We start from the raw sequence: 25,044 nt of genomic DNA, 5'->3' as shown, positions 1-25,044 counted from the left end.
AGTGTGAAAAGAAGTGCCACCTCAAACTCACAAACACTGACCTTCACTTTATCCCAGTTATTTAATTAATGCATGGCACTTTGAGTTGCTAGAGGATTATGGTATTGCTCCAAGTGGATGAATGGTGTTTTGTGAAGAAAGCCATTCCTGTCATCAGGCGCTTTCTGATGCACAGCACCAAAAGTTCTAGTAACATTAGCCATCTGAAGAGTGCAATCCTCTCCAAGGCCTATGCATTTTAAAATATTTTATTGCTAAGACAGAATTTTTTTTTGATAAAAAGGAAACCTATTTCAAAATAGCATATTCACTAGGGATTGTCACAGCATTTCTGAGTTCAGAGTTTTAAATCTAGCCCATAAAAGTAATTGCCTGCTTTCTCCCGGGTGTGGTGTTTTGAGGTTAGTATTTACAGAATAGTCTATTTTATAATTTTGGTGAATAATTTCGCACTGAGACCAAGAGAAGTGAGCCGGGTCCACATGAAACACGAAAGCTACCTCACGCCTTTGTTTAAGAGCACAAGTCACTCAGTTCACTCAGCCAGCTGCCACTTCCTGCTATGACACACAAATGCAAAATGTATTTGCACCTCAGAGAAGGTATTTTAGGTTAATTATTGCTAGAGGGTAAATTCATCATCATCTGAGTAGCTGTGTTTAGCATGGTTAACCCTTTGAAAGCTGGCCGTTAAGATTTGTCAGTCAACATTGGCTGTTACCCAGAAAGCTTGATTGCTGGAGCCATAGTATCCCTATTTACTCTTCCTCAGTGTCCTCCTCTTGAAATGCTTCGTACCAGCTAATTTTCCTCTATCTTTTTTTTCCTTTCAAGAAATTTGAAATGTAAAACAAGTCAACAAGCAATTTACAGATTTTAGAAAAAGGTTCACGAATATCTTCGGTTCTTACAACCCTCTGACTGTCTAGCCTTCTTGTAAGTGACAATAATTGTGTTTCCTATGGGAGTGCTTCTTCTTTACTCCTACAGCATGGATTTCACAGGGAAAAAGGGACATATCAAACAGGATAGGAAGTGGTGAGTTGGGGCCACAAGCTCAAATTCTCACCTGAAGACTGCGATGCATATCCTGTTCACTGCTGCAGATGTACAGCCATGGAGAGCCAGTTCTCTGCAGACTCTGATGGAGACTGTACTTTTCTGTTGCAGCTGCTGGTTCACCTGTGCTTCTTCACAAAGCAAATGAGGTATATTTGTTTGTTGCTGGAGTACCTGGCACATATTCCTCCCAGTTTGCATTAGAGGTTGCAATATGCCTCTTTTCTGTATCACTGAAAAGCAGGTCTTTGGAAGGATTATGTGCTTTACGAACTTAGAGCTCTTTTAACAAAGCTTCTTTTGAATTATGAGTGCTCCAAAAATTAGACAGTTCAGAACATGAGAAATATGGTAAATATTTGAGCCCAGAAATTAAAAGTTGGTTTGGGTAACTGTATATAACATCTACCTAGAGATATGGCTGGAGAATTTTTAGGACAAAAGATTTTATCATCTGCTTTTTTGGGAAAAAAGTGAAAGGGGGTTAAGAATAGATGTGACTTTAACCAAGGAATTGGACATTTATACTGATATTAAGAATATCAAAAGTCATCATAATTAATTATACAAATTTTGGAAGGGATATTAAACCTCATGCTTTAGGGTTTATTATCAGACACCAGAAAGAGACCTAATGTGGGGTGGGGCAGAGTATCACATCTGCCTACTACTACTGAAGCATCTGGTACTAGCCACTGTCTAAGACAGGACACTGAACTAGATGAATTTTGGGTCTGATCCAGTATGACAGTTCCTATGCATGGATCCACAATCATGGTCCTCATCATGAAATCATAGAATATTAGTGTTGGAAGAGACCTCAGGAGGTCATCTAGTCCAATCTCCTGCTCAAAGCAGGACCAACACCCACTAAATCATCCCAGCCAAGGCTTTGTCAAGCCGGGCCTTAAAAATCTCTAAGAATGGAGATTCCACCACCTCCCTAGGTAACCCATTCCAGGGCTTCACTACCCTCCTAGTGAAATATCACGCTTGTATATTGCAATTAGAGGGAGGAAAATACTATTAAACAAATAATTTATGCATAATGCCATTATTTGTTGAATATATTATTTAAAATGTTGCATTATTCAAGCCACTGTATGCTGACTGAATAATATCAGTCAAGTAATATAGCCAGCAAGTGATGCATTATTCATCAAATGTTATTTGACAAACAATGTTATCCAATATTCATGTAACTGCAATATACTTTGGATCGCTCCACAAAAATAGTGAAACTAAATACATCATCTTCTGAGAATCCAGGACATGCAAAATTCTGCTTTATTTAGCTATATCTGCTTATCACCACCAAAACACTTTAATGAGTTTAAGTGACCGTATCAAATTCACTTACTGTTGTTCCAGTGCCCAGATTATTATTGGGGGACAAAAATTAAATTTGAATTATTTCCTGCCCTGGGATGCATGTGTGTCATAATTAGTACTTCTGGAACACCCTCATTTAACCGTGCTCAGCAGCTCCTCAACCCCCAAGCACTCATGGTGCAACTGCCATCTTTCTAGTCCAAGATGGCTTGACACGACTCCCTCTGAAACAAGTTATTACTCACCTTCATTCTTAAGTGCTTTGCCGAATATGGATTTGTTCATATGTTTAAGTGCTTTGCTGAATCAGGCCCTATGGCTGTAACCAGTGTCCTATTGTGACTTTGATTCCATTTATAACTCAAAAACAAAACAAAAAAATCTACTTTGTGTTCTGAAGATTTTGAGTAAACTGAGCAAGTACTTTGAGATCAAGACTTTAAAATGGCTCCTTCTGAGATTTTTGCAAATTTTCATTTCGGTGTGTCCCTGTATCTGTCCAATGAAATCACTTTATAGCACAAAATCTGAAACATGGACAAGATGTTGACATTGAAAGAGGCAGTTTTCAAGGTCAGGAATAATAGAATGTTTAAGAAATTGCCTTTACATGAAAACTAGACACCATATTCCTTTGGTTGAGCTGATTGAGAAAGTGACATGGCAACAGAGAAGCCTCTTGTCATTGACCTCCAAAACCAGCCTGGGGAATTTTCCAAATTTGAACCGAAACTCAAGAATCCTGCAAAATGACCACTTCCTCCTGCAGCCCCTGCAAAATGTCTCTTTGACCTAGGGGAACAGCTACTAGTTCTGAGTTTTAGGCCCAACTTTTCTATTGAAGAGCCTTAGTAAATATCTGAATATGATAACCCTTCATTAGTGAGACCTCACACCACTCCAGAAGGGCAGTCTCATTACCTGTTTTCCAGATGACAGGCACCATCAGGAAGTTTGTGTCAAAGCTGGGAGCAGCCCTCTGATCTCTGAAGCACTAGTACTGATGTCTCAGAACAGTGCTTCAATACTTCATACTTTGACTAACTGACCTAAGAACGCTTACGCACCCTTCTAAAGCACTTTGATATCTACAGATGAAAAATGTGAAGCACCAGTATAGCCATATTTTTCAAATGGAGTATCGAGAGAGAGAGAGAGAGTTTCAGGGACTTGAGTGGAAGGCACTAGTGGGCTAGGTATTTCCTGTGTAACCCAGAGACCCGGCTCTGACATTTAACTCATTGCAGTTTTCCTCCCAAAACTGTTTTTTTACTAATACTTGGAGTGAAAGCAGGTAACTTAGCTGCATAATAAATGTGCATATCTTGCCAGGTGTGTCTCAGCTTGTTTATTTTCTAAGGTGCACAGTACAGGAGTTCATTACCAGTATACCTCCTAATGGCTGGGTGATGGAGGATGTTTTAAAAAAATCTCTGGGAAATTCCTTAAAGAAGAATGTTTCAATAACCAGTTAACGTTGCTAAGAAACAGTAATGTACTTAACTATGACAAATTTACAAAACCCAACCGCTGAAAAACCAAGGAAATGAATAATTATGGAAATCCATAAATGTTACACTGACCACATAAGACACGTGCACATGATTTTCATCCAGGACAAAGAGAATATTATTCTTTCATGAAAAATCTCAAAATATAAGCCTAACACAAACCTCTTCTGAAAAAGCAACAAAGTTCTTCTCTGTTTACACATACAGTGTTGCCAGTTCTTGCAACTGTATCACAAATCCTGGGATATTTAAGTGTTTTCCTTAAAGCTCCAGCTTCTGGAGTCAGGGCATGTGAGACTAAGTAAGTTTCTAGGCCCTTATGATTGTGGAGAAAACTTGAAAAATGTGACAACCTATGGACTCCGAATCAGAAGGCAATTTAAAAAATAAATAAATAGATCTCCCAATTTTTAACCTAATCTTATATGTTTGGGGGGCATGTCTTGTGATTCTGACTGCTTGTGGGTGGGAATACTACATTCATAAACACATTGATTAGTCTCAATCCAAGTCAACATACATAAGTAATTGCAACAGGAATCAATTTTATATACTTTTTCTATTAACAAATAATTTTGTCACAAAACAGCAATTATAAGTCCTATTAAAAATGCTGTTAATGAATTACATAAATGTCCCATTTATTTTATCCCTAAAAGAAAATACTTAGATCCTGGAATCAAGATAACAAAATGTGTCATGATGAAAGCTGTGTGTCTTTGTACTGGGAAAGAATAATGGGTTTATGTTTATTATGTACTCAGTGTAAGATTTATGAATTTCCTTAATTATTAATTTTCTTGCTTTTAAGTGATTGGGTTTTATAAACTATGTGATGGTTCCATATGTTTTTGTCACATAGCAACCATAACAAGGCTTAGAAACAAGCCTTTTGTTTATAAAATTAAAATAGTTTTATATGGTTCTCCCAGCTGCATTTCTGACTTATTTTGTGATACATATTACAGAGCTAAAATGTAATGCTTTCCCGTTTCAAAAATGGAATGGGCCTGTCAGACTGTTTGATTTCTTTTAAAATGGTGTTTAGATCCTGTGCTAAACATCTAAACAGTCTTCATTAAGAGTGAGATGACCTTTGTGAAGAGACCAAGTAAAAGCAGTTCCCTTCACACCCCAGTTTAAGTAGTACCAAAAAATCCCCCTTTTCAGGCAAGCGTTAGGCTTTGATCCTTTTGGATATTTTAGTGGGTCTTTGCTGTTGCTCTTTTTCTTTCTGGGTTTTATTAAAATATATCTAGTAATTCAGAGCCTCTCTCTTATTTCAATCATAGCTATTCCTATTACTTTGACTAAAATAAGCAGTTAACTTGGTTATTTACGTGGCCACCAGGGAACATATGACAGCACAGACAACTTCTTGAGGGATGTGCAAATTAGTGTGTTTTATGTTTAAATATAATTTTATCTGCTGATCACTACAATGATATGACAACTGTAAAATTTTACAACTGGCTTAAGGGACCTAGAGTGAAACCTTTTTTAGAGACCACCCCCTCATTATGCAACCTCTTGTCTTTACAGTCCTCTCCCAAGTATCCGCACAAAGAGGGACTGATCCTGCTCCCACAGAAGTCAATGGCAAAATTCCCATGGACTTCTGTGGTGCAGGATCAGGGCCATAATGAGTACAGCTGTGCTCCACTTTTGTTAGAAGTCAACCTCTGCTAATATACTTTTTTTAGACCTTTGAAAAATTTCTCTATATTCTCTTCTCCCCCTATGTTTGTGTATGTAATGTATCCAGTTTTAAAAGGTATAAAGAGAATATTAATAAATATATTTAAGCTGCCTCAAGAAAGATGCATCTAATGTTACTTTTAAAACATTTTTTGAAAGGTCCTTTGAAAAACCTGAAAATTATACCTAGACCAAAATATTCAAATCCAGGTGCCTAAAGTTCAACTCTTTTGTACAGAGGCATCTAGATAAGTAGCTTGATTTTCAAAGGTACTGATCATCCTCTACTTATACAGATTTCCATAAGTGTTGTCTATACTCAGTGACTCTAAAAATCAGGCTACTTATCTAGATGCCTACATATGGATTTTAACTCTTTAACTTAAAGCTCCCCGTGTTCAAAAATTTTGGCCATAAGGCTCAAATCACTGGAACCTTGAACCCAGATTGTGTGAAAGGTGACATCTTCATATCACTAAGTGTTTGCACCAAGTTGTTTGCGAAGTGTGTAGGTTTTTGCTTTTTGGATTAAGAACCAGGCACCACTTGGTAAGAGAAAACATTACTAGGAATTCCATTTTTAAAGAATTCTCCTGTGTTACTGGATCCTCACTATATGCTTGTTTCCCTTCTCCCACTAAACGCCCCTTCATTCTGTTCTTTGGATTAGCCGAGACAGCTCCAATCATGCTTCAATCCCACCTTAGAACATTTCAATTCCGGAACTGCCTCATCCACTCTCTACCCACTAATTCTCCCACCAGTTTGCTGGTCTCCCTCACACCCCAGTCTCTAATCACTACTCAAATTCAAGGAGCCCAATTCTCACACCACCTCCACACCTTCTGTCTTTGCTCAGGCTTATCTTTCTCCAAATTTTCATTAGAACAAAATCTCACGTTGGACATCCCCTCTCTTTTGAAACCTGCTGTGTTCCTCATCATACCGTTTGCTCCCAGAGGCTCCTGTCCCTTGATTCTATTTGCTTGGATTCAATTGGTCATACTGGTAGGAATGAAAGACTGGTACTTCATAAATACACAACTGAGAAGTATTTGATGTGTAAAAATGTAAGCTTAATAAAATCCAGTTTGTAGTATTTCTTCCACACTTCCTGTATTGAAGTTATTAATCCATTAATTATTTATCAATTTTACCAGGCTTGGAGTTTCAGTAACATTTTGGGTTTGGTTTTTTTTAAAAGTCTATACAATAGGAGAAATCCTGGCACCCACTGAGGTCAATGGCAAAATTCCCATTGACTTCAATGGGGCTAGGATTTTTTTTTTTTTTTTGATTAATCTGGCCCAGGGGTGAATGTGGCTTTTTAGCTTTTTGACACTCTGGGAATGGGAGCTATAGAAATGCCCTCAGGTATGCTTACACAGTATCTGGGAGGTGAGAATTCCAACTCAGGCAGACATACAAACACTAGGTCTACTTGAGCTAGTGCCTCAAAATAAGCATAGCTGCGGCCACATGGACAGCAATCCCTGCTTGAGAGATACCATTTTTGGTTTCTGGAAATGCAGAAATTCAATTAATACATAAAAATTCTCATGATTGCACTTCCTGTCACCAATTTTAATTGTTGGGATCTGTCCAGCAGTCCCATAAGACTGACAACTATGTCCCATATTTCTAAAAGTGCATTTGTTTACATGCACAGATATGAACAGATCTATGTAAATCCCTGATTTGCTCTTGCATAGTTGGTGTTTAGAACAATTTCCTGCGTTAAACATCAAGATCACGACACCACTTTAAATTACTGTTATGTTTGTGGAATTCAGATTCCGTCTTCCCCTCTTTCTAGACTTTGTTCAGGAGGGCCATTAGTCCAGGCTCAAGAGGGCCTGTTAGAAAGTGCAGGAGGGCATCATCAGCAACTTACCTGCTCTAAAGAGAACAATTCATAATTGTCCCAACTCTGTGCTAGGGGCAGGAAAGCAGCTACAACTTTCTAGTATGAATGCTCATGTGGCAGTCCCATCCTCCTCTCTGTGTGGGTTAGGTGATGGGGGTAGGGTGGGAGGGGAACAGAAGCAAGGCGGAGGAGAGCTGGTACAGTCAGCCGATTCCTTCACAGACAGGCCTCAGCATCTGCCTTCAGAGCGTATTGGTCCCTTTACGTCTTTAGGGAAGGCAGAGGAAAAACTGGGAAGCATAGAAGAGGGAGGTGTCCAAGCTTCAAAAGGCATCCAAAAGCAAGTGGTTGGCTCTGCTGTTTGTATTAGTAAGGAGAAGTGAACAGTAATGGATCAATGTCTGGAACGGCAAAACCACTTTTGCACCCAGAGTTTTCAGCAGATCCCAAGCAGACCTATTACTGGAATAAAATTCATTATAAAATAAGGGTCAAAACTCCATTTAGCAAAAAAAGGTGACATGGCATGAGAAATCAGAAATATTAAACCTGAACAGTACTAGCCTTCTCTGTTATAGTAAAAGGGTTGATACTCAGATAGTCTAACCATGAAATTGTCTAAAGCACACAAGTGTTTTTCTAATGTAAGTATTACTGTTATATTATTTCTGAAAAAGAAAAAGGTAAACCAGCAACTGAAAGAAAACATTTATTGAATCAAAGTCAATACTTTCCTTTTAATATCTACAAGTCAACACTGAACTGACTTTATTCAAGAATGAACACAATGTACAAAAAAAGTATGTTCGTTATAAAAATATGTCAATTTTTTTTCTGGCTACTGAGCTGAAGACATTTGACAAGTGCAAGGTAAACCTGCTCACTAAAATTAATTCGCAGAGTGATGACAAAAAGTAAAAATCATTTTGTAACCCTAGAGTATTTAAAGGCCCATTGATAAAGAAGCATTTGAAATGCTGACCCCAAATCACCGTGTTGTTGTGTATTTATGCACACTAGACAACTGAACGTATCTCAATCCTGTGTCATTATGAATCAGTACCTGCATCAGTGAAGACTATCCAAGTTTACCAGAGCTATCCAACCAGATAATTAACGTCTACCATTGGATTACAACTTTACTACTCCTGAAGAGAGTCAATGGCCTCAATGTCCAGTATATCTGTGTGAATATGACTTTTTGTTTAGTACCAGGAAAAAAAGCAGATGTGTATGTGTTTATACCAATCTGGGGTCTGTTTCAACACAAAATGGAAATGGAAATTAGGAGAGGGGCTAGAAAGGAGAGAACTATAATTGTTAAGTGTATCGCATTTATGTTTTTATGTATATATTTTTTAGCTTTCATCTGATTAGGCTCAGTTATGCCCAGTTTGCTAGTTAAAATGTTGAATGTAGTTGAGGATGATTTTTAACATAATTTTTTGAAGTCAGTTAGGATTCAAACTGTTGACTTCTGTTTCATATCACCAACAAGGAAGGAAAAAAAGGAAAGGACCATTTACAGAAAAATCTGAGAACAGTGCAATATTAAAATACAATTTTCACAACATGTGAAAGAGGAACATGCTTTGGAACCTGAGCAAAAGGCTTCTTACTGAGATAGTAAAAAGTCACCCTGTATGTTGTTTTCCCTGGCATCTGTTCTGCCAGATCAGTATGTTGCTCTTAGCAACTTACATGGCCCCTAAATATTTAGTACACAGAAACTGCCAACTACTTAGAGAGGTCAACTAAACTTCAGCTAATATTGCAGGCAGTTTGACATGCTGCTACTGGAAATGACCATATAGCCTAAAAATTAAGCAAAATTTAAAAAGGAAAATGAAAAAGAAAGCAGCCAAACATGATGATGCTTTTTTAAACAGACAAAAAGGTCTACCACAACACTTAGATACGGTACTACACTGGTTTACAATCTTGAGGTCAGCTCTTTCAAAATAAATATACTAAACATTTACAACAAAATGCCTTATGAATGCAAGCTCACTCTTTATTATTTCAAGACCAGTTGGTTGACAACTTAAGACATGACTCTGAAGCAGCTAAGTTACAAGTCCTCCTTCAGAGCCTGCCATGAGCCAGTGCCACAGCTAAACTTTTAATCAGCAACAGTATCATCAGTCCGCAGCGACAAACATTTTTTTTCTGGCACCAAACAGGCCACCATACAAAGCAACTTCACAAAGCATGCGGACATCTACTCTGCTGATTTTCAAATGTATGAAATGATCATTGTGCTTGCAGGTCCCAGACCTTTCAAAAACATTTATAAACAAGGACAGATTAAAAACATTAATAGAAACTCACTCCCTTCTAAATTACAGCAGGGGAGGGGGAAATTAAGAGGCCCAGCAAAAGAAGAATGCTGGGCATTAGCACTTTCAGGAAGAAAAGAAAGAGATGACCAAGCTAAAACTGGAGCATTAATTTGCTTAATATTGAAAAATGTAAAAAAAGGAAAGCGACAAACAAACAAACAAAAACTCCCCAAACCCTAAACAGCTATATGTCCATGGTTTTGACAGAGGCCAAATGTGTGCATGCCACTGAAAGGCACGGTAGGACCAGTCTGACAAATGACATCATCAGAGCAGAACAGCAACTTTCACTGGAATAATCACAAGGGGTGAACAATGAGCCATCACTTCTCTCTTGTCATGAGCACAGAAAGCAGTCACCAGGGCAAAAGGGGGAACACAGGAAAGAAGATACAGAAATTCACAAGAACCTGTGAAACAAAGAGAAAATGGAAGTTAAACAAAAGCAAGACTTTTGAAAATATGATCATGACAGCTTTCTAAACACTATATAACATTAATTTGTTTAATAGCCTTCATATTATGTTTATTTAAGTATGCAGCACTCCTGCAACATTCCTCTTAAATGTGCTATTTAATTATACAACTCAGAGTTGTACTGAAATTTAGTATGCAACCTGCATCTCCTGCTAAGACATCCAATGTACAAAGAACCCCAACTCCCTACAGTAACATCTTGATAGATGGGTGTAAATTCAGTTTAAACAAACATTTTTATAATCCATACTGAATTATTAAACATATCGTTCAGCATAGAATACAAAGTATGTGGTTATATAAATATTTTCCTTGTATGGAGCCCACTACCCAGATACATGCTTAAAATAATGCATCATAAGGGTAGATTTATTTATAGAGAATTGTTTAGGTTACATTGTAGGATGTTCTCCTTTAGCATTCTCTATCAGTGATAGAAAGGCTATACTAGACTGTGTAACACAACATTGGAAGGACTGTAATACTCACTGGGAATGTTTCCCCAAGGTTATCCTGCTTTTGTATCTACAAGTTGCATCTGAACATTTGCAGACATGCCACCTCCATAGCCTCCCTTGGACTGCATTTGGTTCTGAATTGAACTCACCTATAGAAACAGAAAAGGAATGGTGATAGCAAATGATAAGGCAGATCAAACGTGAACTGGTGCTTTTTAAAGTGCCCTCTCCCTGTTACAGCAGCATTATGTTTGTTTGAGGACATTTCTGGAAGTAGGTTTGCTGGAATTTTCACATCTTGCAGTTAGGCAAGCAAGAGAGATGAAGGAAGAACTGGTATTCATTATTTCTTTTTTCTTGGTCCATAAGGAAACTGGCTGATTCAGTCTTTCATCAACCAGTCTTGATTAGTCTCAAGAAAACTAATCAAATTCTAATCCAAGTGCTTCAGTATATCAAGATAAAAATTTGGCTTCAGATTAGAATTAGGCAGGGATTCTTTGCTGTGCAAGAATGAAGTTAACAATACTGTAGTTAAAAAAAGATGATGTTTTCATATAGAATAGTTGCACTGTAGTATAGATTCCATAGATATAGTTTTATAAGCCTATCCAACAGTTCATTGCCTAGGGATTCCTAAACTACTAGAGACCCTTCGGAAGGATTTTTTTGTGGTGATGTAGTATGGAGCACAGATTTATTTTTCCTTCAGCTGATCCTATTCCTTCAATAAACAGAGGATTTATTTAAGTGATGCTTCAACATATCAACTTCTCTGGCAAGGATTTATTTGAAGGTACTTTTTAGGCTGACACAAATAAATACGTGAATTAAAAAAGGCTTCATAGCCTATATCCATAAAAAGCTAGTGAGAGCCCAATTCTCATGTGCTCATGCAGCATAAATCAAAATAATCACATCTCTATGACTGCCTTAGGGCAGATCATTTCAACGTTAAGAATGGTTGGAAAAAGCTCTTTATGTACACCACAGACACACACATATATATTACACAGACAGACACTTCTTTCAGTCTCCATCTTTTGAAATGGGGCTCAGAGCTATAAGGCCCTGTCCCAAAGTGTGATACTTACAATCATTTCAGATATATCCTCCCACAGACAACTCAAAAACGTCAGTAAAAAAAACATGTTAAAACTATGTCAGTGAATCAACCTCTAAGCTAAGACAGGGCAATAGCATTTTTTGTTTTTTTTTTGGTTCACACAGACAAATGTTTTATAATGTAGACACCCACAGCTGAAAACCACATTTAACATGGCTCTCTCCTATGTGTAGACAGTTCCCATAATCAGCGTGAAATGATCCTGTGCTAAAACTCGGCTGGCAACAACCATGTTTAAACAACATTTTAGACAGCATAGTTCTGATACCAGGCCAGTGAACAGGACCAAAATTAACATCTGAAGAAAACATGGCGGCTGTTTTCCAAATAAACCCAAGGAAATAAATTGTTCAATTTCACATTTCACCAAACAGTACTCTTCACCACAGCATCTTCTCTTGAGCTTAGGAGCAAAGGGATTGCAGGTGGTCCACCCACTTCAGAAACTTTCAGTGTATGGGCAGGAGTGACTACAAAAAGACTTAAAAGGATGGCATACTTCTTTCATTTCTGATGTACCGTGCCTTAACTAGCCTGGAAATAGATTATTCCACCAAACATAGGTCTTCAGTATAGGTCTTCCTATGCATATCCCTGGCAGCATGCTCACCTGGTGGCCTTGTAATACTTTGATACGTTGCTTTATTTTAAAACAGCATACAAATAACAAGTCACACCGCTGAACAAACAAAGAGTAAACTTTCAACAGTGGCCACCTCTGAAGTCTTGCCAGGTGCTGTTGTTAATAAAATAAACTGTCTCAATAGTTGGGTGTCTCTGGCATAGGTGTTGCAGTTAGCAAGTGTTGGGAAGTTGTTAGGGTATCAGTACAGATGCTGAAGTAACCATATTTATTCATGGAAGGCAAAAATCAGCAAGTTTTAAGGCTTACCACCATAACTCAACAATGGGACATCCTGTATGAAAATCTATGTAAGCGATATGCAACTGTCAAGAACGCTGACTGAAAATCAGGTCTATGAAAATGTTGCACTGGTAATACTCATTTGGAAGTATCATCCTTCTGAGTCTAACAAAAAACGTTAGAATGAGTGCAGTGAAGTACAATTAAAGCCATATTTCTTAAAGGCACTATGCGGCTCTATGATGCTGTACATGTAAGACAAGGTTCCTCTCCTGAGGAGCTTACTATCTAACTGAGACATAACATGCAGAGGGATAAAACAGGCAATGGAGGGGGGGGCGCAGAGGAGGGGAGAAGAAAGAAAAAAAAGAGGGTGAAGATTACAGCAAATAGAGATTACATGAGCTGTTGAATTGCAGGTGTGTTTTAGTAATTTCTATTTATTTTTCTTCATATAAGGGAGCAGGGCAGATGGCACTGAAATGGAAGATAACAGTGGAAGACTATTCAGCAAAATGAGTTTTCAGGAGGAATATGTAGATGTGGGACAGTGTTTGGCACCCTCAAATAGGGTGGTCATTAGGTAAAAAGGCAGGGAGTGACAAGTGGGAGTAACAGACAGAGGGACAAGGGAAAGCAGTCAGCAGAACTTAGGGTGCAAAAGAGGGATTGGGGGAAATATGGACTGAGCTGTAGATGAGACCAGAGTTGTGTAAGCTCAGTGCAAGAGAAGACAGTTTGAACTACACATAGAAGAAATAAGGGATTCATAAAGCGATTCAAGTACTAAGAAATACCAGTAGATGGTGAAGCAAAGAAAACCTGGGACGCCTCACAGGGGACACAGAGGTAGAGGACAGAGTCAAAAGAGGAAGGAAGTAATGTGGAATGATAAAGGAGCAGGGATGAAGAGCACCAACTAAATCTGTCAATTTTGTCTTTGAGAAAACAGCTAGATCCTATGCAGAGAAGGAAGAGAAAGACAATTAGACCCACAGTTCATACTGTGGGGGTGTGATGGTGTGAACTCAATAGTCCCTAATTTGCACTACTATAGTACAAGTTCATGCCTGCAGCATCCACACAAGGGAGTTACAGCACAGTACTTTGTTGTGTACTGTCATTCACATCCAAGTAGTTCAAACTGTGGGGCAGCACCCTGGGCAGTGCCCTAAAGTGACAAAGAGTTGCCAGGTACTGGGAACATAGGAATGGATAAATATTGCTGGGCAGGCATGGGGCACAGCTGAATGAAGAAAGGAAGTTATATGACAAGGTAATAGGAATTCCTTCAAAGTTGTTCAGCAGAACAAAAGCAACAGCAAAGGCAAGAGCAGGAAAGTTGGATGAATAGCTGGTGCAATGGGCAGAGCATTAAGTGAGGCAGATAGGGTGGATCTATGGTTGTGACCTTGTAATGTACACTGTGGAGGATGGGTAAGAAGAAGAAGAGGGCTGGGAGGAGAAAGAAGTCAGAGGCTAGGGAACTGAATACAGAAGGAGTGAGCGGCTGAGCAAGAGAGAAGAATGGGCAATGCCAGATGATATAAATAGGTGAATCAAGAATGGAGAAATCAGTGTTTCTCGAAGGCCAGAGTGGAAAAAAAATATGACCAAAGCTGAGTGGGTGAGTCCATCCTGACGTGGGGACCAGAGGAGAGAAGAGGGAGATGAATCATATTAGTCACATGTGTGATTTTACTCAAAATAAAGGAAGGAGACTGGGGGGATAGAAAGAAGGCCAACCAGTCAGTGTTCAAGACGAAGGCAGAAGTAGGTTCAGGGATGGTAAATAATGACCATCTGGAGGGAAAGATGAGCTGTATCATATGTAGTTTAAAAATGAAGAAAGAGAAAGGGTCTTTGTAGTCTTTCCTCATCTGGAGAACTGTGTGAACTCCCATGTTTAAAACAGATTAATTCAAAACAGGAACAGGTTCAGAGAAGGACTACTAGGATGAACAGAGAAATGGAGAACCTATATAGCAAGAGGACACTTAAGGAGCCTGGCTTGTTTAGCCTAACAAAAATGAAGGCTGAGGGGGAGATATGATTACTCTCTATAAATACATCAGAGGGATACACACCAGCGAGGGAGAGGAGTTATTTAAGTTAAGAGCCAATGTTGGCAAAAAACCAAAAGGATATAAACTGGCCATCAATAAGTTTAGGCTTGAAATTAGATGAAGGTTTCTAATCATTAGAAGAATAAAGTTCTGGAACAGCCTTCCAAGGGGAGCAGTGGGGGCAAAAAACCTAAGTTGTTTTACGACTGGGCTTGATAAATTTATGGAGGGGATGATATGATGAGATTGCCTACAAGGGCATATGGCCCATCTGCAACTACTATAACCAAATGTCTCCAATGGCCAGTGATGGGACACTAGATCGGGAGGGCTCTGACCTACTGCAGAAAATTTTCCCCAGGCATCTGGCTGGTGGGACTGGCCCAAATGTCCAGGGTCCAATCGATCACCATATTTGGGGTCAGGCAGGAATTTTCCCCCCAGGTCAGATTGGTAGAGACCCTGGGAAGTTTTCCCCTTCCTCTGCAGCATAGGGCACGGGCCACTTGCTGGTCTAAACTATAGTAAATAGTGGATTCTTTGTAACTTGAAGTCTTTAAATCAAGATTTAGGATTTCAGTAACTCAGCCAGAGTGGATGGGTGAACTTCTGTGGCATGTGATGTGCAGGAGGTCAGAATAGATGATCCTGATGGTACATTCTGGCCTTAAAGTCTACAAGTCTGAAGTCTATAAGAGGGATGAGGGCTGAAAGTGGAAGGAAGAAAAAGGAGTCCTTTGTCACCATAACCTTCTGGTTGGTGGCTGTGGGAAAAGAAAAGCGTCCCAAAGGAGAGGGAACAACTAAATACTGATTCAAAGGTTCTTAATCCTTCAAAAGAACTATAAATTGAAATTAAAGAGAAAATTTATGTTTCTAATGAGCAGGCAGATAAACTGTTTTTAATGAAACTAAAAACACTGCATTAAAATGCAGCAAAAGCTAATTATATATTTATCAAGCTATACATCCATTTATAATGGTATGTGTACAACTGTTTTAGTAAAACTGTGCCCTAGCCAATACACTGTTTCAAGAAGCCTTGGTATTGTGTTTGCAATGTCGAACCATCTCCTTTTGCCCTCCCCCTAGCTGCTATCAAGGAATACGAAGTGCCTCTACTACAGCTGGGAAGGCAAACAAGCTGCTTCCTTTCCAGGAAGCTACAAATGTCATCTTTTGCTTACCTAACAACAGAAAGTGATTGATTTCCATAGCTCTGCTCAAAGATTCCCACATGCCTTAAATTCTTATACTTCTTCCCTAGAGTCCTTCCTCCCCATTCACTAAAACTCACTGTTCCCAATCAAATCTCTTTCCTTCCAAGAGTACCATTAGAGGCATATAAATGTATCAAATTTCAAAGGACATAAAGGTATCTTCCTATCAGTACACATCCCTTGCCTGGCATTAAAACTTTAATGAGGTGAATCACATCTTAAAGACTGGTTAACATTTCATAGAAAACACTGAAAAAATATTCTGTATAGAAGTCTGCCTTTATATAATAATTCTTAACACATTTCTCCATCTTTGTTTTCAAGGTTGTGTGCATGAGAACAAGCACTTGGTCTCTTGGTAGTACATAAATTCATTGTTGTTATGCTTTTCCTCCATAGGAAGCTGCAAGTCTCTGCTTGTGATATCACAACAGTTTGCTGTGAGAATAACTAATGTCACAAATAGGATTATAGCTTCAGGTGGAAAAATGTGAATTCTTAATAAAACAACAAGACTAATAACATTTGCATAAAAGATCAATAAACTAATGAAGAGAAATACCAAAAATGTGAAATACTATGGAAACATTTTTATCCCTTTTTCATATATGCATTGTCTGTTGGTCTTAAGGATAGTCTTTTTCTAGTTCTTCCTAGCCTATTTTGCAATACAAGCTTATGGGAATACACAAATGGCTCATTTCTATTAGGAAAGAAAAAGAGGCTTACTCAGTGACTACCTTATAATTTATATGGCACCCAAAATTGCAAGATGATAATATCAGTAAACAGTACATTAACGTTTACTAATTTTACATTTTGATTTAGAATATTTTAAGCACTGTGTTATTCTCCAGTTTTACAATGAGGTAACTCCATTGAAATCAATAGTAAAATAGATGTAACACAGGGGTGAATCAGTTTTCTAACTATAATTTCTCCAGTCTTTGTTCTAGTATTTGTATGGATGCAGTCTAAGATGATACAGGGTTTTCTTCATTCATATACACTTACCGAATTCATTCCACTGAATAAGTCTCCTGATCCTACATGAGCTGTGTGAACAAAGTTTGTTGGCTCTCCAATCATACTTCGGTCGATCCGCCGTCGCCTCTTCTGAAAAGTGGATAAAAAAGTTGTGATTGCCACTTACTTAAAAAGCAAAGAATACCTGGATTAAATATAAAATTTGGTTTATAGTTAAAAGTGAACTGCCCCCACAGAGTGTTAAATGTATTTTTAGCATAAGAAGACCACAGCCCAATTTTTTGGTTAAGCTAAACACAGAGTCATCCACAATACCTTGGCATCAACCAAAGGGCATGTGACCAAGTATTGTGTTTAGAAGACAGCTCGATAAGAATATTCCTAGAATTAGACAACTTTCTATATGCAACCAACTACACATCAGTAACTTTACTATAATCTAATGCCTATTAAACAAAACAACATACTTAATTCTTTACACAGAAAAAGTTCTAACCATCTTTGACATTTGGCGTTGCACATCAATTGTCCCATATTAGTTTACAGTTGTGACGCATCAGATGCTCTTGGTTTAATCAACCATTAATCACCATCTTTCATGTCCATACAAAACATATAAATGCACAGAAATCCTAGACTATTTCCAATATGAAGTCATAGCACTAAGAACACATTTTGTGAGAGTGCTCTGATAGGAGCATTTCTAAGGTATCTCTTCATGGATTTACACAGTATAAACGTATGTTCCCAAAGGTCTCTGTATATTCAAACTGCTTTCATGCAGCTTAGTTAGAGTACCATGCCTTAATACCATGGCAGTGGATGTCAGATTACATGCTCCGCATACCCTTTATAATGTATTTTACCATCCCTCACAGCATGGGACAGCATAACAATTTTGACCTCAGTTTCCCCTTTCTTGCATAGACTTGCTGCCTCAATTTTTGTTAATGTAATAATAGGTAAATGATGAATCAAAGGCAGCCACAATTTACCCTGATAAAGGCTTCTTTGGCAGTCTTCCACAAGACCAAAGTCTGCATTTAAATGCATAAAATGGAACAGACTGCAGCTGCCCTTATCTCTAATACAGGAGATGGTTAGATTGAATGCAGCATCATATGCTGCCACCAGTCGTTGCTGCAGGCCACTCTCCTGTATTAAAAGATGAGAGTGGCCATGGGTTTCACACCGAACAGTCCAGTTTAAGCTAACCACTGAACTGAAATTGAATAAGTACAACACAACTGCCATTAAAAAGTTACCTGACCTCAGTCAAAGCTTCCCTGTCTATCAAGACTTGATCTGTCACAGTTTAAAGGATGAGTATCTCTCCCTTCCTGGTCTGTCATAGATGCTAGGATCATTTAGAGTTTTGGGTGGGAAGTTTACATGTCTTACCAGTGGGAATCACGCCTGTCAAAATACAATTTTAGCTAAAAGTCACTGTGAATCAAAGCCACAGCTGTGAGAATACATCACAGGATATGCCCAATAAGAGCAAGATATTTCTGGAATTAAATCAAATCCATGACAAATATGCACCTTCCTCTCCCACCTGAAGAGTAACTTAAGAAGTCTGCTACGTCTTTTAACACAAATATTAAACAACCAAAGGATGAAAAAAGCAATACTGTAAAACCAGCCACGTACAAATGGAATAATAAAAATGATCTACTCTGCACCCCAAACTGTTACTAGGGTCCCTACAGCAAACAAATTTGACAAGTAATAGACCACCAACTAAAATAAGCATTTTATTTTATTTTCACTGTAGCTTCGCAGGGCTTTCAAGGGAAAGAGGATTTTTGCTGCCTAGATCCATTTTGTTTAATATAAATATGGAAAGAAAAAATGGTTGCTAACCTTTCATAACTGTTGTTCTTTGAAATGTGTTGCTTATGTCCAGTCCATGCTAGGTGTGTGTGCGCCGTGTACACAGTTGCCGGAATTTTTTCTCTCAGTGGTATCCATAGGACCAGATTTAGTGCCCTCTAGAGTCATGCACGTATGCGCCTGTATAAAGAGTGCCACCGGCCCCACACCCCCTCAGTTCCTTCTTGCTGGTAACTCCAACAGAGAGGTAGGAGGGTGGGTCATGGAATGGACTTGAGCAACACATCTCGAAGAACACCAGTTACAAAAGAACAGGAGTACTTGTGGCACCTTAGAGGCTAACAAATTTATTTGAGGATAAGCTTTCGTGGGCTACAGCTCACTTCATCAGAATGCATAGAATAGAACATATAGTAAGAAGATATATATACATACATACAGAGAACATGAAAAGGTGGAGTAAGAGGCTAATTAAATACAATGAGCTATTATCAGCAGGAGAAAAACTTTTGTAGCGATAATCAAGATGGCCCATTTAGACAGTTGACAAGAAAGTGTGAGGATACTTAACATGGGGAAATAGATTCAATATGTTGTGGCAAATTGCCGGCACTACCATGATGGGTCTCGCACTTTCTCTTCTGAGGGGGTGGTTCAGGGCACCGTTTCTTGCCCCTGAACTGGGGTATTAACTGCCCCACTAGTGTCCTAAGGAGGGGAGTGGAGTGGAGTGGGAGGGACCCGGGCCCTCCCTCTACTCCGTGTCCCAGCCCAGGGGCCCGAGGGACAGTAGTAAATCACTAGAACTAGCGGTTCCTTCCCCTGGGCTACTTCCCTCTCCGGCCCTTCAGCTTGTGGGGCTTCCTGCCCTCCCTCTGCACAAACCAGGTGTCCGTTTAACTAGGGTCTTGGTCTTCTTAGCCCACCACAGCAATTCTCCAAACTCTCCTCTGCTTCCCTCCAATCTGCTCTCTGCTCCAACGCCAATCCACTCTGCTTCAACTCCTCCTCTTGTCTGATTGAAGCAGGGAGTTATCATCATGTGACTGGCTTCAGGTGCTTTAATTAATTTATAGCAAACTTTCTTCCCTCTACAGGGAATAAGGCTCCCTTCTAACACTCTCCTGCTGCCCTCTGGCCATGCCGTATCACAATGTGTAATGACCCAGCCACTCTCAGTCTCTATTCAAACCCAATTAATGGTATCTAGTTTGCATATTAATTAGTAACCGTTTTTTCTCGAGTGCTCGTTCATGTCCATTCCATGCTAGGTGACTCACAAGCGGTACCCCCGGAAGTGGGCTTGGAGTACATGGTCGCACCAACTGCAACATTGCTTTCCCGAAACTGGCATCGTCACAGGCCTGTTGGGTGATGGCCTAGTGGGAAGCGAAGGTATGAACCAGTGACGAGGTTGTGGCTCTCCAGATGTCCTGGACTGTTACCTGCATGAGGAATGCTGCTGACGAAGCATCAGAATGGAGAGAGACTCCAACAAATGAAATGTTTGCACTTCCACCAGGCAGACAGCCCTGGTGGAAGGCTTCCTACTACCTAGCAAGACCTGTTGAACCTGAACAAGCAGGCCTGTTTTTCAGGGTTCAGCCACGCAGCAACAATGCAGTCAAGTGCAGAGAAGTGAGTTTTGGGTGAAGCAACTGGCCATAGTCTAGTGAAATCAAGTCTAGGCAGTGTGGGAATGCGAGTGGAGTTGCCACTCATAGGTCCAGAAGCGTACCAAATGAATACTGGTGTGTCTATCCTGGTGCTACCAGGATACCTTTTACCTTGTCCCATTTGATTTTTAGGAGGACCTTGTAAACCAAGCGTTATTGTTGAGAAGCGTACAGGTCTCCTGTCCATGAGAGCAGGAAGGCATAAAAGAGGGAGCTCATGCTGTGCCTGTGCAGCAAGCCGAACTGATGGCATTTCCTGTTCTGCCTGGTGGTGAACTAATCCACCTGGAGAGGCCCCTACCTCTGGAAGATGACATTGATGACCTCTGGTGAAGAGATCACTTGTGGTGAGAGGAAAAGGATCTGCCGAGGTGACCTGCCAGTGTGTTTCAGGCTCCCAAAAGATGTGATGCCTCAATGTGTATGATGTGATCCATACAGAAGTCCCACAGCCAAAGGGCCTCCTGGCACTGGGCTGAAAATTGAGCGCCTCGCTGCTTGTTGATGTAAAACATTGATGCAGTATTGTCCGTCATGACCTGCATCACTTTGCCTGAGATCTGGGGAAGGAACACCTGGCAAGCCAAGCATACTTCTCTGAGTTCCCTAACTTTTATATGCAGGGAGTGTTCTTCCTGGAACCAGAGGCCCTGAGTCCTAAGGTTGCCAAGGTGGGCTCCCTACCCAAGGTCTGACACATCCCCACATACAAGACTAGTGTTATCGATGGCTGAGAGGCAGCAAAGGGTACTCCTCCGATACAGATCCTGGGTCTTTCCACCAGGTCAGCAAAGCAAGGACCGGAGGCAGAATTGAGAGTATTGAGTCCAGGTGGGTCTGCTTGGGGAGTAGGCCGATGCCAGCCACATCTGCCACCATGTGTCCCAACAATTTGAGGCAGACCTGAGCAGTCGTCATTATTTGGATTGCGACCTTGGAAATCACATCCGACATAGCTTGCTTCAGGCTTCCCGTAGGGAGGCTTTGGCTGGGTTGAGTCGAGCACTGCCCTGATGAACTCTATTCTCTGAACCAGGACCAGGGTTGACTTCTGCTCATTTATCAACAGACCCAGTGCCTGGAAGGTGGCCCATACTGTACCGATGCTGTCCTGCACCTGAACCTGGGACCGACCTTTGATCAGCCAGTAGTCGAGGTACGGGTAGACTTGCACGCCTCGACACCCGAGGAAGGCTGCTACCACTGCCATATGCTTTGTGAAGACCTGTGGGGCTGCTGATAGGTCGAAAGGGAGAGCATTGAATTGGTAGTGACGTTGACCAACTACAAATCTGAGAAATCTGTGACCACAGAAAACAGTGATGTGGAAATAATTGTCCTTTAAGTTAAGGGTGGTGTATCAGTCTCCTGGATCCAGGGGGGAATGATGGAGGCTTGGGAGACTATGTGGAACCTCAATTTTTTTTTTAGATATTTGTTGTGGCGATGCATGTCCAGGATGGGCCATAGACCCCACCTTGGTCTTCAGGATTAGGAAATATCTGGAGTAAAACCCCTTCCCTCTCAAGTCTCGAGGAACCCCCTCTACGGCCCCCACACATAGGAGGGCTTGCACCTCCTGGATGAGAAGCTGCTCATTCGAAAGGTCCCTGAGGAGGGACAGGAGTGGGGCATAGGATCATAGAATCATAGAATAACAGAGTTGGAAGGGACCTCTGGAGGCCATCTAGTCCAAACCCCTGCCCAGAGCAGGACCAATCCCAACTAAATGGATGGAGGGGTGGATGAAAATTGGAGGGCACAACTGACTGTAACTGTACTCAGTACCCAACGGTCTGATGTTATATATGGACACAGTGGACTGGAGGGCGACAGGTGGTCCAAAAACAAGAGGAGGAATGGATCTGAAAAGTCAAAAATGGTATATTGCCATCGGCTCCAAGGTTGGTCTGAGGGCTATCTCCAGAAGAATGGCCTTCAGCCGAAAGTCTCTATCTTTTCTTATAGGGAGTTTGAAGTCACTACAGACCTGGCACTTCTCTTTAACATGAGAGTCCCCCCAGACACTTTAGACAGCTAGTTTACAGGTCACTAATTGCCATCGGCTTGCTGCACGGGACATGCCCAGCCCCTGGGATGAAAAGCCCCTCAAAAACAGGGACAACTACGAACACTACTATATAGACTAGCTCTAAAAACTATATACACTAACCACAATAACTGTACAAAATATGAACAAAGTCCAAATGACTGAGAAAGAAGCCTTGCTACAGCAAGAGGGGTTGTCCAGCAACTGTCATGGGCGGTAAGAAGGAACTAAGAGGGGGTGGGGCCAGTGGCAACCTTTATACCAGCACATGTGTGTGTGACTCCAGAGGGCACTAGAGCCAGCCCAACAGATACCACTGAGGGAAAAATCTTTGGCAACTGTGCACACACCTAGCATAGAATGGACAAAAGCAAACACTCAAAGAAGAATTAATGTAAAATATATTTTATAAAAATAAACTGTTTAAAACCTACTCTGTAGTAGTCCACTAAACTAGTGCTTGAATCCAAGAGAAGAGCAATAGGCTCATGTAGGAAATAGTCTGTTCAGTATTAAATTCTAAGTTACTCATGATATAAATAGGGAAAGAGTCTGTGATCGACTGAGAGAAGAGAATTTCAGAATAATGTCTTTATGCTTAACATTGATTAAAGTTACTATAATTAAATAGTTCAGAGTTTAGAACATTTCTTCTATCTCCCACCGTGACAGAATTGTGCATATACTCCAAGGTTTCAACTACTAGACTAATTTCTTGTGTGTCAAATACACCTGATTTTTAGAGCTGGTCAGAGAAACTTTAAAAGACTCATGCTTTGTTGGAATATCTGGTTCTGTCAAAATGGACATGCTTCAAAAATTGGGCTGATTTCACTGCAATTTCATTTTGGAGGAAAATTTGAAAAGCGTTTCAACCTTATCCCATTATGACATTTTCAGAAAAAAATGTTTAGATGTTTTAGTTTAAAATGACTTTGTTTTGAAATTTTATTTTGTGTTATATATTAAAATAAAAGTCAAAATTGAAATGAAATGTTTCATTTTTGTCAAACCAAATATTTCATTCAACCCAAAACGTGTGTGTGTGTGTGTGTAAAATACATGTGTACATATAAAAATTTTAGATTTTTCCTTTGCAGAAAATTGAAAAATGTTGGTTTTCATTCTGATTCTGAACAATGACAAAATTTCAAAATCCTTTGCAAAAATGGAGTCTCTGTCCTCTGCACAGCTGTAATATTTCATAGTAATCAGTACCAGAACACTTCCCTTTTTAAAGAGAAAAGTGATAGTGCTCAGCCAGAACAGGCCTGACTCCAGGATACACCATGAGTCAAAACAGTTACACTGGTGTACCCAACCACTAGTGAAAGTAGACCAGAATCAGATGCTGTGCATTTATGTGATTCAAACCTGGAAACAAAGGGTTAATCATCTCCCCACAACCCCTAAGTGATTTGCCAAGGCGGCATAGTCCACAACACAGCAAAGAACAGGACAATTGATCTCCTGAGTCCCAGTCCCATTTTCTCAACAACAAAGCCATACGTAGGGAGCCCCAACTGGTCTTCCCTGAAGTGGCTGTAAGTCAAGACTCTAAAAAGCATCAGGAAACACTGTTTTTAACACAAGTGCAGATAGGAGCTTAGTTACATAAGGCTGAATTACCATGTTGTCTACACTAGCTTTTGTCAAAGGTCCCAACTCAGATAAGTAGTTAAGCATGTGCCTATGTCCCATTGTAGCAATGTTACTATTGTTCATTATGGACAAAGGGGGCAGAAGAGACGCACCAAGCTGGAAACAAGGCAATGAAATATCTCCTGTCCCTAGGGATATGTAATTGAAAATTAAAGTAACTATGGACTATGAGGTTTTGAATGAGTGCCTTATAAAGGCTGAAAAACCTTCACAACTGAACACAAGATTTCTCTTTGCTGGGACTTTAAACTTTATGTTGGATTTAAAAACATTCTATGCATAGTATGTATACAGTACAAACATATTTCTCACTGACAGTCTATTTAGTTATGTTTAATCTATGAAAGAAAAACAAAGCAAACGTCTTTCTTTCAGATCAAAGGAACTGCTTCAACTTAGCCACTTGCTTCAGTTTATCATTTGTGCCTATTTAGCACTGTGGGCATGACACACATTAAAAACAAACAAAATAAGTAAAAAAAATCTTTAAAAAAACCCCCAAAACTCCCAAACCGTCCCAACCACCAGCACAGCCTCCAGCTGGCCCTTATCTATACCCCAATCTTTATTATACACCATCAGTAAAATAATTAATAGTACCTGAATTGAAAAGTAAATTAAATTATCATTCTAGTAATGGGATCGTCTCATGTAGGGGATTCACAACAATAAAATATAAATAAAAAAATAATATATGCATATAGTGCCACTCAGAGTTTCTGACACCACTGTAGCTACATTAATAAAGCCTTCAGGGAAGTGCTGTAAGTATTCATTTTATAGATGGGGAAGACAAGGCACAAATGGGTTAA

The 25,044-nt window shown here is 39.8% G+C and overlaps 1 protein-coding gene across 1 annotated transcript in view; it reads right to left on the bottom strand.

Moving 5' to 3' along the window:
* Positions 1 to 8,160: 8,160 nt before the first annotated feature.
* CDC42SE2 (CDC42 small effector 2) overlaps positions 8,161 to 25,044 on the bottom strand; it is a 117,465-nt gene continuing 100,581 nt past the window's right edge. The window contains exons 3-5 of the mRNA XM_073344880.1: positions 17,036 to 17,137; positions 10,776 to 10,893; positions 8,161 to 10,219 (exon numbers count right to left, since the gene is read on the bottom strand). Of these exons, the coding sequence (XP_073200981.1) occupies positions 10,795 to 10,893; positions 17,036 to 17,137 (201 nt within the window). The 3' untranslated portion in view covers positions 8,161 to 10,219; positions 10,776 to 10,794. The remainder of the gene's footprint in view (positions 10,220 to 10,775; positions 10,894 to 17,035; positions 17,138 to 25,044) is intronic.

This window comes from Lepidochelys kempii, chromosome 5, assembly GCF_965140285.1.
Source record: "Lepidochelys kempii isolate rLepKem1 chromosome 5, rLepKem1.hap1, whole genome shotgun sequence".
NCBI classification, from domain to species: Eukaryota; Metazoa; Chordata; order Testudines; family Cheloniidae; genus Lepidochelys; species Lepidochelys kempii.
This window is presented reverse-complemented; position numbering and strand designations above follow the sequence as displayed.